This window comes from Mytilus californianus, unplaced genomic scaffold (assembly GCF_021869535.1).
Source record: "Mytilus californianus isolate M0D057914Y unplaced genomic scaffold, xbMytCali1.0.p SCAF_4, whole genome shotgun sequence".
Classification (NCBI taxonomy): domain Eukaryota; kingdom Metazoa; phylum Mollusca; class Bivalvia; order Mytilida; family Mytilidae; genus Mytilus; species Mytilus californianus.
Window position 1 is genome coordinate 3,955,866 of NW_026262690.1, and position 14,375 is coordinate 3,970,240.

Below are 14,375 nucleotides of genomic sequence, written 5' to 3' on the forward strand. Positions count from 1 at the left end.
AACAAATAATGTAACAAAGAAGATGAACAATATGTTGCAATTTTTACTCTTTATTCTACATTATTTCCGTAATTTGAAAAGTTGTTATTCAAGATTTTTATTTATATATATGTTGCTTAACTTTTTTTTCACAGTATATTTAGAAAAAAATATATTTCTTCCAGGCAAAGCATTATGTTTGACAGAAAAACAGTAACCGTTTCAGAATTTTGTGGTCAGAGTCAAAATATAGATAAACTACGATTATAGAAATGCCTCATTAAGACGTGGATAAGCAAAGAATGCACCTCAAAACCATGGTACTGGACCATCATTCACAACTTTGTTTATACTTACTTTTTGACAAGATACGTGTACTATAGTGTATTATGATTCAATTCACAAGAACAGGTGTATTTTTTATTTGGTAAAGAACTTCGTCACTAAAAAGTAAAGGTCTAAAAGTCAGAGGATAACGACGACTTTTAAAGTTGGAATCGGTCAGAGTACGTCAAGATGATTAAATCATTTGTAATTTAGATAACTGAAGATTATTTAGAAAAAAATGTGTCATCTAAGTATCTGCAGGTACTGTTGATTTCAATGTTAATCAGCAGTCTATTATAGACTGTGAAATGCAGTCCATTTACCAACACTTGATACTTCCCGCATTTTCAATAATAACGATCAAGACGAATATGCTGGGGATACTAAAAATTAGTTTCGTCTACTCCGTTGGGATAAACTACAAATTCACCAATATAAAGCAGTTTGTCAACTTATATAAGGGGGACTACTTATATAACAGACGGCTGGCGACGATGTCTACTACAGTAAGATTGTGCCTGCTATTGTCGTTTCAGTCATCCCCTCTATAAAATGGATTGTGGCACTTACTCAATTGAAAGATAGATTGGTTGTCTTCCTCATTGCTGACGGTAGAAACATCTATTGCGATACTCCGTTCTAAAATAAAAATAAAAAATAGTGACTTTCCAGTGGTTTATTTTTTTATTTATCTTGGACATACGTGTTTTTTAGATCCCAGTTTTCATACTGTAATACATTGATGTTTTACATTTAACGGCATTTTATGTAATAAATACTTCTACATCACATTTTTCTCAGAGGGGCCTCGGTGGCCGAGTGGTCTAAGTAGTTACTACTGTAATAACTAGCCAGTCAACACTGAGGTTGTGAGTTCGAGCCCCGTTCGTGCGGGTGCACTAGACTCCAATCTTAATTGACTAGGATTGTCAGTTTTCCTATCGAAGGTCGGTGGTTTTCTCCCGGCACTCCGGCTTCCTCCACCAATACAAACTGGCCGCCGACATACCTTGATGGTTTAGTGGTACCGTTTAGTGACAACAATTACTAAATTTACAATTGTCTGCTGTTTTGGCACATTGAAGATCTTAATTTACCTCCATATATATAGTGATAAGTCTAACTTATGTGCAAAATGTATGTATATCTCATCGGTTTCTTTACAATAATAATACTCATCGAAAATTTAATGGGCCGATAATGGGGTTTCATACTTTCTTTCCTAGTTATATATCTTATTATGTATATTGCAATAATCTCCCATTGTAGTGTGTTATATAATGAATATAGGCACATACCTTTTGGAAGATTACTATCCTTTTCCATTTTGTTCGTCGTCAGTCAGTACCTGTGAAATATTAATATTCACTAGAGGTGCTATCATAAACCATAAATAGACAAGATAGAACAGCGATTCATATTGTCATACAAAAGCATTGATAAGGTATCAATTTGATGACAGATATCTATAACTGTAAAACATCTTCTTCCGAAAGTGTGACTGCATCTGACAAATTTGAGATAATGACTATTTCCTTTTTATTTATTTTATCAATGTTCATTTTACAATAAGAGATCTAGAAAAGATAAAATAGTATTATTTATTACTTCTATGTAAATCAGTTATAGCTGTCTCATATCAGATATGAGAAGACTATATCTAATGTTTGCCCTCGCACAAACAAAGGTCATAACTCCTGGTTGATAAACCTACTCTTCTTTTATGGTGAAAAAATAAACATTGATCTGACCAATTGTAAACACTGGATTGAACATTAATATAAGAAATCACTTAAAAGTTGTCTCAGGAACAGCTTTCTTGAGACCAGGAAGGAAGTAAGGTCTTCTACGTGATAAAGGCAAAGAAATTACATATCTTAAATTCTCCTCTGTTAGAGATAAATATTTGTTCTATACACATACTGATGATTGTCAAATTTTAACTAAATTGAAATTAAGTAATCACAAATAATAGAAAATGACTGTCATAAACGAAGGTTAAACTCTTTAGGTAAAATAGAATATATTCAAAGATACGAAAGACCTTGTCAATATTGCAATTTAAAGGTGATTAAGAACGAGCTCCATTTTGTATTGCGATATCCTCTATATGTAGCACCAAGAAACATTTTACTTGATAGTCTATTAGTTTATTTAATATCCAAAATTGAGAATACTAATCTTAGACATTTTATTCATTAGGATAATGACAAAAGGTGACAAAAGCTTTATTTATAACATCTTTATGCAACTGTCTAAACATAAATTTTGAAGCGAGAGAAAAAGATTGTTTATCTTTATACCCTTAAGGATGTACACCTCAGAGGAGCCAAAAAATTCTAGAATTAAACTTTTTTCTTAACCTGATTTTTGGGTTCATATGACTGTAAGAAAGTAATTGATGAAGAAAAAATTATATGGTAGTGCACTTCTTTTTTAGCTACGGCCATTTGAAAGTACCCATTTTTAATGATTTTCCCATTTTTCATCAATTTTTACCCATTTTTGGACTATTATCATGAAAAAAATCACAGTTTCACAATTAAATTTTTTTTCATACTTTCACTAAAGATGAAGTGGACCAATCTGAATAAATTTAACTTAAAAAAAACTATAGGTTGGTGTTAAAATTAGAAAGTTTTATAAAATTTTGTTGCTTTTTCGTGTCAAATTTACCATGCTGTCAATTTTGTAAATTTGTGATTTTTCTCTTTTTTTAGATCAAAAAGCATATTATTTCAACTTCTTTGTTATAAATGATTGAAATAAAACATATCTAAGAATTTTGAAAAGAAAAAATTGATATGGGATGTACATGTTTTGGTAATATCATTTCTTTGTATTCCTCACCCATTTTCTCAACATTTTGGCTGATGACACTGACCGGATTGGATATAAAATTTGAAAATTTTATTACTTAAAAACTACTTATAGTAAGTACACAATTTTTTCACAGAGTTTAGTTTGATTATAATATTTTTTAAATTCATTGATATTTTCCACTTGTATCACATGTTTTGGAAATAATTCCCGAACGAGATTTCAACGAGACTGAAACATCAGAAGAATACATCCTTAAGGGCCCTTTAAGGGTATTGATCCAATACCGTTTCAAGGGAGTTAACTCTTAGCGCGACGTTAAGCGTTCGAATATTCCCGTAAAACGTCACTTTCGGCGGGACGTTATACGAGTAATTATCGTCAATAAAAAAAAACCGTTTGTTGAACGATATTAAAGTATAAACGATGATCCAAGTTTCTCACACACGTAAATTTCTACGCTCTAGATTAATGCAGTTGAGTTCTAACATTTTGGTCATGTCTACAAGGAATAAAAGTCTAATGAAATCACAAGAAATTATAAACACATATAAATGTATCTGCTGATCCTCATCTTGAAGCTTCTGTGAGGTCTTCAACAATGAAGTCAATAAAATATCGTAGAGTAAGCAATCTCAAGACGACTGACCCCTTTGGTGTTAACATAATGCATGCCTATTATCATTTTATTATCATTCATTCCAGACCGAGTTTTGATTTGGATCCGATTTTCTGACAGCCCGTTAGTGTCACAGCACGCAAACAAAAATTAGTTTTACAGCGCATTTTAGTTACAAGTAGTCCATATCAAATGTTTTGTCAATGATCTTTAAAATCTCATATCAAAAGTTCAGATAGCTCAAAAATCCACTTTTGATTATTGTAATCCCTTGTATAACAAAACATCAACACTTCAAAAGAAGTAAATTTCCTCAGGGAACATTTTATTCCATTTATGTATGTCAAATATGAGAGGACGCGGTAATAATGGTAAGCCGCCATTATTAACGATGATACAAAATATGTATAGTTATTTACTAACAAAATTACACTGTAAGGAAAGTATCCTGATTTTAACCGAAACTTGAAGAACAACTAAAAAAAACCGTGAAATACTGGTTATTACGAGGAGAAAGTATGCCAATTTAATAGTACAAAACCAAAAGAGGACGTGCCAGTTTTCCATAAATTTTAGATTACACACTAATGGCATTTTTTTTTAAATGTCTTTAAATCTGCACTAAACCATCCCAGCTATACTTTGAGGTTTCTACAACAGTATGTGATATTTCTGAACATGTACTAAACAGATTACAAATGCTTTAAGTGACTTGAATTAAAATTGTAATTTCGGTATATGTTGGAAATTTGAGAGATGAATAAAAAGGACGCAAAAACCAAATCCAAAGTTATGGGGGATGTACAATGTATAGGTGACATGTCCCATCTTCCAGATATAAATTCAATCATTTTTGTTTGATTAAAAATTATGAAAAATTTCACAAAATTATTGTAAAGTTTTATTCAACTGTATAACCCGAATAACAGTTTGATTTTATGAATAAATGTGAAATTTTTAAAAAAAGATTAAAATGTAAACAAAAGGATATTTGTTTTTTGGGGGGTATGTCAATGAAACAGCAGACTACCAACCAAAACAAAAAAACATCTAGAGGTCAACATATGGTCTAAAACAATACACGAGTGTGTACACAGTACCGACATGGTTAGCTCTAAATTGGCGCGAGTCTTTACATTAAGCCGTAAAGAAATTCAACAGTCCGCAATAACTATTCCTGAGGTGTTTCTCACTTGGGACATGAACAGAATAAAAAGAGTATAAAGGTATTTATGATACACGTTCTTATTTCCAAAAACAATATCATTATTTTCAGGTAGCTCTTTATAAGCAATATATAAGATAAGATAAGATATTTTATTTCCAATTATGGGCCCCAAAGGGCATAAACATTACAACATCAATAATTTTTCATAATACAATACAAACAATGAGATAAAAAAAAAAAAGTTAAACGAGAACTATTTAAGTTCTTAAAGAATACGTAGATAAAGAATCTATAGTATGTTTTTTTTTAATACTAATGCATTTTATTGCAAGTGTGGTTGATATAGAAAACAAACAAGCAGCCCAAAAAGAAAAAAAGAAAAATAGATATCCATATATGTATAGTACACAAAAAGTTGGATCAATTAAACATATAATATATATATATATACACCCGAAAAATGTCGCCGATAACCTTGCAGGGATAATTGGCGAGAGACGTCGAAATTTTCAGCCAGCGACGTCAACCATTTTCACGCTAACGATGAGGTTACCGAGGGGAGACGCACTTTTTGTCTCGCTTGACGGAGTCAAAAAGCGAGACATAGGTATGCTGTTTCCGGCGTCGGCGACGACGACGACGACGGCGGCGGCGGCGGCGGCGTCAACAATGTATTAGTTTGTGATTAGGTCTAGTTTGTGGTGAACCACAAGTTGTAGGTCAATCATATTTGGTATACAGTTGTATTAGCATTGGCACATCTCATTTCCATGGAGATTATTTGGCCCTGCCCCCTCAGTCATGGTCTATTGACTTTGAAACTTTGGCTTAGTTTACATGTATTAGTTTGTGATTAGGTCAGTTTATGAGGAACCATTAGTGGTAGGTCAATGATATTTGGTATGCAGTTGTATAAGCATTGGCATATCTCATTTCCATGGAGATTATTTGGCCCCATCCCCTCAGTCATGGCCTATTGACTTTGAAACTTTTGCTTAGTTTACATGTATTAGTTTGTGATAAGATCAGTTTAAGATGAACTGATAATGTTAATATTAGCCTAACTTGTTAAGTATTGCCATTTTAATTTCAACATTTGCATTATCAGAATTACAAAAAGCGAGACATATCTCTGTGATAACAGTTTATTAAGATTAATGGAGATTTATCTTCGAATCCAGCACGGTGACATGTTTTTTTTATTTTCTGTTTCCAGAAAGCATGACAAGAGGCAGTCATTGAAGAAAAATGAGAAAAATGACATTATAAGAACTTCTCGATTTCTACATTTTAAGGTTTAAAAAAATCCCACTTTTAGCATCTTATCCGTAATTTTAAGCATGGCTTTAATGATTAACTAGTCTTTCTTGTATGGATTTCCCCCTTACTTTCACTTATCGCAGCTTCAGATTGAATCCAATCATATTAATGCATGACGAAGAATATCTAGTCCAAAATTTTTATAACTTTGCTTAACTTTTCTACAAAAGTGCAAACATCCCCAATTTTCAGCCTCAATTTTCTCAAAACAAGCACGGTGATCTGTGTTTTATCTAGTGTTTTTTGTTTATAATTCGCCCTGGCCTACAACTTATTTCAAAATTATAAAAGTGACAATATAACGTGAAACTGTATCGCACGCATGCCATTAATTAGAAAAAAATAAACTGATTTGAATTGAGTTAATTTGAATATAGCTTAGATTAAAATTTAATTCAATTCAATATAAAGTTTTATCTAAAGTAGAAATTCATTGAACTACATAAACATAAGTTATATTGACCTTTTCAAATCAACTGAATAACAAAATATATACACACATACAAAAGTCATGAAAACAACACAATTTTAAACATACAGTGCACGGTAAGATAATATGGATGACATATAAAACTTAAATGCATAGTTTCAGTCATATTTTGTGGTAATATGAGTACAAATTAAAGTATATCTTAAACATAGCATTAGTTAGAATATTAAGCACAGCAGATAATAGCAACAATAAAGCTATACAAATCAAGCAGTCAGACAAAATAAAAATCACAAGCATTTAAGCACTATATGCATGCACTGAACTGGCATGCGCTGTTATTTCTTTTTTTTATTATTATTTCTCCATCTTCATTTACCAAAAACATAAAAACAGTTACTATAGGTATACGACATATAAACTACACATAGTATATCCATATTTGGATCCCATGTTTGTACCAAATATTTTTGAATTGGTCAAAAGATGTTTCCATGCGACAACGGGGCGGCTCATTCCAGATTTGTGCAGCATTATAGCGAAACAAATTTCAAATCATACCTTGTAGTTCTGACTTTCGGGAGTACTGATGTTTCTTCTGATCTAAAATTATAGTTCTTTGTTAAAAAAGAAATACGTCATTTGTGAAGACAATTGAAAAGAACTGATATATCAATGGAATATATATAATAAAAGGAGATTCAGGTTAATGTCAATGAGATAACAACCCCGAGGACACAAAAATCAAAAGGCAGCTAGAGATCGACATATAATCTTCAACAAATTCCCGAAAGGGCAAAATCAATTCAGTATGGTCATAGAAATACAACCACAGGCGAAGTTCCTGACTGGGACAGCATGTCCAATGATTTAAAAGATGGTGTCTCTCCTGAGTTTCTCTCTATCCAGTATTGGAGACTAGCATTTAATGGCGTTTATTTTCCACACAAATGTGAGTTTTGCTAAGTTAAAGGATTCTCATGTAATCAAATTAATTTTATATAAAAACTTTTTCTTCCAGATGAGACTTACTTTGCTTGCATATATACGTCTGTCTATTGTTGAAAACTATATCGTTTGCATTTCTATGTTCTATGTGCGTTTTGTCGTTAGGTTGCTATCTCTTTGGTGAGTACCCAAAATCTTATTTTATAACGTGACTGATTGTATAATATCCAAAAATACATAATCGTATATATCCGCAACAGGGATACTGTCTATTGTTGTTGAAACGTTTCGTTTCCCGCTTGTTTTGAATCTACACAATCAGCCAGTTCTAGTAACACATAATTATTATTTCTGTCACAATTTAAGTAAAAATGTCAAAAATCATTAAAAAGCTGACATACATACTTTTTAAATAACTGTAGTTGTTTATGTCGGCCATTTGTTAAAACTATCGATTTACGTGTCATTGTGTGTATTTAAAGAGGGTTTTTCTCATTGATAAACATGCTCAAATGTTAGGCCGCGATGAAAACTGCTCATGTGAAACATTGTTTGTGTTTACCGAAGTTTACAAATCTGTAAAAATATGCCAGGTTACTCAACCACGGCCTTTATTCGTTATATCATGAAAGAAGTAACGGCGTTCAATTATCGCGATCGGTTCGTGAAAGACATTTTATTGAGAAGACACTATCATGCAAGATCAGTTTTCCATCCAATTTATTTAATTATAAGGACACATATTGGAAAAAAAGAGATGTCTTTCAGAATGGTTCAACATTTTGATCAGTATCTGAGAGATATCAGCACTTAACATTGTTTAAACATTGACAGGGTTTATTTAATCACATAAGACAATCAAAATGTAAACAAATTTTGTCATTATGGGGCTTTTTATTATAATTTACTATACGGTATTGTTTTTGCTCATTGTTGAAGGCCTTACGGTGGTGTATAGTTGCGGTTATATCTAAGTAAAAGATAAATCTGATATTTTATATGAGCGGACAAGATTATGGGGAATGTATGCATGAAAAATAACACAATAAATAAGACATAAACCAAACATTAAAAAACAAATTATTATTTTTCTGTTCTTCATTATGTATTACCGATCAACAAATAATATACAATGCATTATATACAGCAAAATATATAAACACAAAAGGTAGGTCACTTCAGATTGTAAATGACAGATGCTGCATTGACATTTGGCGATTCTGTAAGTTGTAATGAAACGTCTCATTGTCACGCAATGGCTTTATTTCGGTTGTTGAAACATTGAATTAATCAATATGATAGTAATCCTGTCCAAAGTGTACTCGACCAACACACCGGACTAGGTTTTTTTTACGATTGAGCCCAATAGGAGACATATTAATGTACTCGGACATATTATTCTTACTCAGAGCAAGTCGTGTTTTTTTTCTGTCATCATTTAGTGCCGTGTGCTTCACTTAAAGGAATAGACAGTCAGTTTCCGAGAAAATTCTTTACGAAGATACAAATCAAGAGACTGACGCAATTGCATTATCTCATGATTTAATATTAAACCAAACTGCTTTGTCGGCGGGAACTCAACATTGAAATTGACAATATTAAAGGGATGTTCACTGTCAAAGAATATCAGAAAGGCAAACTACTATAAAAGGCCCCGAAATGACAAATGTAAAACAATTCAAAAGAGGAAAACTAACGGCCTGATTTATGTACAAAACAATGAACAAAAAACAAAAATCTTATAAAGCAACAAACGACAACCACTGAAATACAGGCTCCTGACTTGGGATAGGCACATGCAGAATGTGGCGGAATTTAACATGTTTTCTGGCACCAAACCTCCAGTGGTGTAACAGTACAACATAAGAACAAACTATAATAAAATGCTCCGCTGGGCGCAGCTTGATACGACCGCAGAGGTCTAACCCTGAACAGTTGGGGCAAGTATGGACACAACATTCAAGCTTGATACAGCACTGAATTTGGATTGTGATTAAATATTTGACACAGCATAGGTTTCTGACACAGAATGAATGTGGTCTAAGAACTTCTAAAAATTTTAATTTACCTATTCAAACCATATCATTATTATTTGCCTTAATATATAAATCAGAAATAACCAATTCAAAATGGAAAATTTTAAAGAAAAAAAAGGGAAAAAAAATCCCTCCCCCAAATTTTTTGAACCCCCTTATGATTCATCACCCCAAACTCAATCCAAGCCTTCCCTTTGTGGTATGGTACCTTGCAGTACAATTTCAGAGAGATCCATACACTTGAACACAAGTTATTGTCTGGAAACTAGAAAAATGCTTGTTTTTATGCCCCTTTTTGGCCCCAAATTCCTAAACGTTTAAGGCAATTACCCCCAAACTCAAACCCAGCGTTCCCTTTGTAATATTGAACCTTGTAGTACAATTTCAGAAAGATCCATACACTTACACACAAGTTACTGTCCTGAAACTAGAAAAATGCTTGTTTTTTCCCCCTTTTTGGCCCCTAATTCCTAAAATTTTGAGGCAATTACCCCCAAAATCAATCCCAGTCTTCCCTTTGTGGTATAGTACCTTGCAGTACAATTTCAGAGAGATCCATACACTTTTTGGACCCTTTTTGACCCCTTATTCCTAAACGTTTTGGGCAATTACCCCCAAACTCTATTCCAGCTTTACCTTTGTGATATGGAACCTTGTAGTACAATTTCAGAAAGATCCATACACTTGCACACAAGTTATTGTCATGAAACTAGAAAAATGCTTGTTTTTTGCCCCTTTTTGGCCCCTAATTCCTAAAATTTTGAGGCAATTACCCCCAAAATCAATCCCAGCCTTCCCTTTGTGGTATATATATGGTACCTTGCAATGCAATTTCAGAGAGATCCATACACTTGAACACAAGTTATTGTCTGGAAATTAGAAAAATGCTTATTTTTGGCCCCTTTTTGACCCCTTATTCCTAAACGTTTTGGGCAATTACCCCCAACCTCAATTCCAGCTTTCCTCTTTGTGATATGGAACCTTGTAGTACAATTTCAGAAAGATCCATACACTTATACACAAGTTATTGTCTGGAAACTAGAAAAATGCTTGTTTTTGCCCCTTTTTTGGCCCCTAATTCCAAAAATTTTGAGGCAATTACCCCCAAAATCAATCTCAGCATTCTTTTTGTGATATGAAACCTTGTGGTACAATGTCAGAGAGATCCATACACTAACCCCACAACTTATGTCTGGAAGTTACAAAAATGCTTATTTTTGGCCCCTTTTTGGCCCCTAATTCCTTAACTGTTGGTACCATAACCCCCAATATCAATCCCAACCTTCCTTTTGTGGTATTAAACCTTATGGTAAAATTTCATAGAGATCCATTCACTTAAACTAAAGTTAGAGTGCGAAAACCAATGTGTCTTCGGACGACGACGACGACAACGACGACGACGCCAACGTCATACCAATATACGACCGCAAAATTTAAAAAAATAAAAACCAGTTGAAAAGGGCTCAACTCATCAGATCGATATAATGCAGAAAAACATCTAACAAAAACACAGACCGGACATGGAAGGGTATTTATACATCCCCACAACAAAAAAAGACATTAAGTACAAATCTAAGAGTACTCGCAGTTACTGATAGCTAGTTCAAAGCCAATAACAACTAATGAAAAAATCGTGCATATAAGACTAAAATACCAATCAGTACACATCCAACATCCAATGGATTTAGTGTAAAGAAGTCATTAACAGTCAGATATAAACATGACCTTGTGCAATGCCAAAATACAGGTATCGACAGCTTGTAGAGCCATGAAAGTGCATATGTATACAAGAATAATATTTAGTTTGCTTTCAATTTACTGAAAACAAAATCAATATTTATACCAATAAAAACAATATTCAAAGATCTAATTACAGTGTTGAATTGAATTGGTAACCTTGGTAGAATAAGTTTATTTAAAGGATCGATAAATTTACCCGGATCGTATCGAAATTTCCGGCTCGGTAAATAACATCTCCGTAAAAATTAGGACGTGCTATTCCGTTTGAAATAAGTTTTCTACAGGTACAGCCAATTTTCCAATATATATCTATGGAAGAATTTAGTAACGGTTTTAAGTAATTTGTGGTTACGAAATTCCTGACTTTTAAAATAATTTACCAGTAATACATAGACAGCGTTCATTGAAATCCAAAACGTCACTACAGAACACTAGCGAACGAGTTGTGATATATAAACATCGTAAAATGGTATCAAAGAAACATCACCCATATTCAAAGATCTTATTACAGTGTTGTATACCTACAACCTGTCAATAAACTTTATTGCCGAAACGTACACAAATGTTATCAAGGAGAAAATTAACAGCTTCAATCATCTCATCACACATCCAGTTGTCAACTTGAACTTTTAAATATGGTTGACAACGCAACAAGTGAAACAACCATAAATACCGCAGTTGAGAGTATAAGTAATTTACTAACCGATGCAGCTAAGAGTACTTTCGGCACATATACCCAGCGAAAACGTAATCCAAATTTTAAAAAAAATATAAGAAGGCATCCAAACCGTGGTTTGACGATGATTGTAAAGAAGCCAGAAAAAAATATAAATCATCAAAAAGAAAATTGAGAAGAAATCGATCTCAACTTCAAGAAGCCGAAACTAAATCATTAGAGAAAAAATATAAGAGGGCTATGGATAAAAGTACGAGAAAACATAAGAAAAAATTAGAAATAGAATAAATAATTTGAAATCCACTAACCCAAAAGAATATTGGAAAATTTGAATAGTGGAAAAAAATAGAAAAGCCCTAATATACCTATGAATATATTGATTATTTTAAAACATTAAATGCTGGTAGCGCAAGTGAAGATGGCGAAAATGTAAACAATCAAAACGATATTGATAGAATAAATATGTCATTGAATGTACCCATAACTGTAGATAATTGAAAAATCAGTTAAATCAGTTAAAAATCTGAAAAAAATAAAGCCTCTGGTGACGATTTCATTATAAATGAGTATTTGAAGCATTTATTTCATATTTTATCTAGTATATTAGTAAAGCTGTTTAATATAATATTTGACAGTGGCATTATTCCCGAGATTTGGTTATTGGGAAATATTATACCCATATATAAAAACAAAGGTGACAAATTGGATCCCAAAAACTTAAGGCCTATCATTATTATTTGCTGCTTTGGCAAATTATTTACCTCCGTTTTGAATACAAGATTAAACAACTTTTCTGATGATTATCAGATAATTTGTGAAAATCAGTCAGGGTTTAGAAATGGATATAGTACTACAGATAATTTATTTGTTATTTACATGTTATTTAGTTTAATGAAAAGTAAAAAGAAAAAAATTTATTGTGCCTTTATTGACTTTGCTAAAGCCTTATATAGTGTATGGAGAAATGGATTGTTTCAGAAATTGCTTGGACATGAAATTAATGGTAAAATTTATAACGTAATATTCAATATGTATAGTGGTATCAAATCAAGAATTGTATATTATGGTCAATCATCTGACTATCTTCCTTGTAATATTGGGGTAAGACAAGGAAAAAATCTCTCTCCTTTCTTATTCTCCTTATATCTGAATGATCTGGAATCGTTTTTACAAATGCATGATGTTTTGGGACTAAGCTGTATATCTGAAGAAATTGAGAATGAGATGAATATTTACATTAAACTTTTTGCTTTATCATATGCAGATGATACAGTTCTGTTTGCTGAATCAGTTGAAGCTCTTCAGTCCCAACTTAATACATTAAGTGAATATTGTAAACTTAGTGTAAATTCTAGTAAAACGAAAATTATGATTTTTTTCTAGTGGACGTTTATCGCAAAATTTTCATTTTTATTTTCATAATGTTGAATTAGAAGTTGTCAAAGAAATTCCATATTTGGGATTGACATTTTCAAGGACAGGTAGCTTTGCAAGTACCAAAAAGATATTAGTTACTAAGGCATATCGTGCTATGTATGATCACCTTAAAAAGGTGAGAGTTCATAACCTTTCTTTGAGATGCCAGTATGATTTGTTCGATAAGATAGTGAAGCCTATTTTACTTTATGGGTGTGAAATTTGGGGGTTCAGTAATACAGATATTATAAAGAGTACACTTGAAATTTTGCAAGCTACTACTGAACTTTAAGAAGTCGACTCCAAACTTTATGGTATACGGCGAACTTGGTGTGTATCCTATGGCAGTCTACATTAAACTGCGTATGGTAAATTATTGGTCCAGAATTGTTCACGGCAAAGAGAATAACTTGTCACACATTTTGTATAACGTTATGCTTTTAAAATATTCACAGAATCATTGTACGTCTGAATGGGTTATTTTTATAAAAAATAATCTTGATGCTTGTGGTTATAGTAAGATCTGGATAGTACAAACTGGCTTTAGCACAAAATGGCTAAATGATAGTTTAAAACAAAAGTTATTTGACCAATTTCAACAAAACTGTCGTTCAGATAAATGTAATTCGTCAAAAGGCTTATCATACAGATTATATAAGGATAAGTTTGAATTCGAAAAATATTTAGATATATTTCCAGATAGAGATATAGGGTTATATTTTGTAGATGTAGAACTGGTAATCATAGATTTCCAATTGAAACTGGTAGATGGATAGGTTTAGATAGACAAAGAAGATATTGTAATTTATGTCAATGTCGAGAATTAGGTGACGAATTTCACTTTCTTTTTAAATTGTATATCAATAAACGACTCAAGAAACTGTTTTTGGATAATT

At 32.3% G+C, this 14,375-nt stretch overlaps 1 protein-coding gene across 3 annotated transcripts in view; it reads right to left on the reverse strand.

Annotated features, from left to right (window-relative positions):
* Positions 1 to 14,375, reverse strand: part of LOC127737319 (uncharacterized) — a 32,315-nt gene that overhangs the window by 11,793 nt on the left and 6,147 nt on the right. The window contains exons 1-4 of one of the 3 annotated variants that reach the window (XM_052247905.1): positions 8,017 to 8,071; positions 7,225 to 7,266; positions 1,605 to 1,654; positions 877 to 945 (exon numbers count right to left, since the gene is read on the reverse strand). In XM_052247905.1, the coding sequence (XP_052103865.1) occupies positions 877 to 945; positions 1,605 to 1,632 (97 nt within the window). In that variant the 5' untranslated portion in view covers positions 1,633 to 1,654; positions 7,225 to 7,266; positions 8,017 to 8,071. Of the gene's footprint in view, positions 1 to 876; positions 946 to 1,604; positions 1,655 to 7,224; positions 7,267 to 8,016; positions 8,072 to 14,375 lie in introns of those variants that run through there. The other 2 variants (XM_052247906.1, XM_052247907.1) reach the window with 2 other exon arrangements.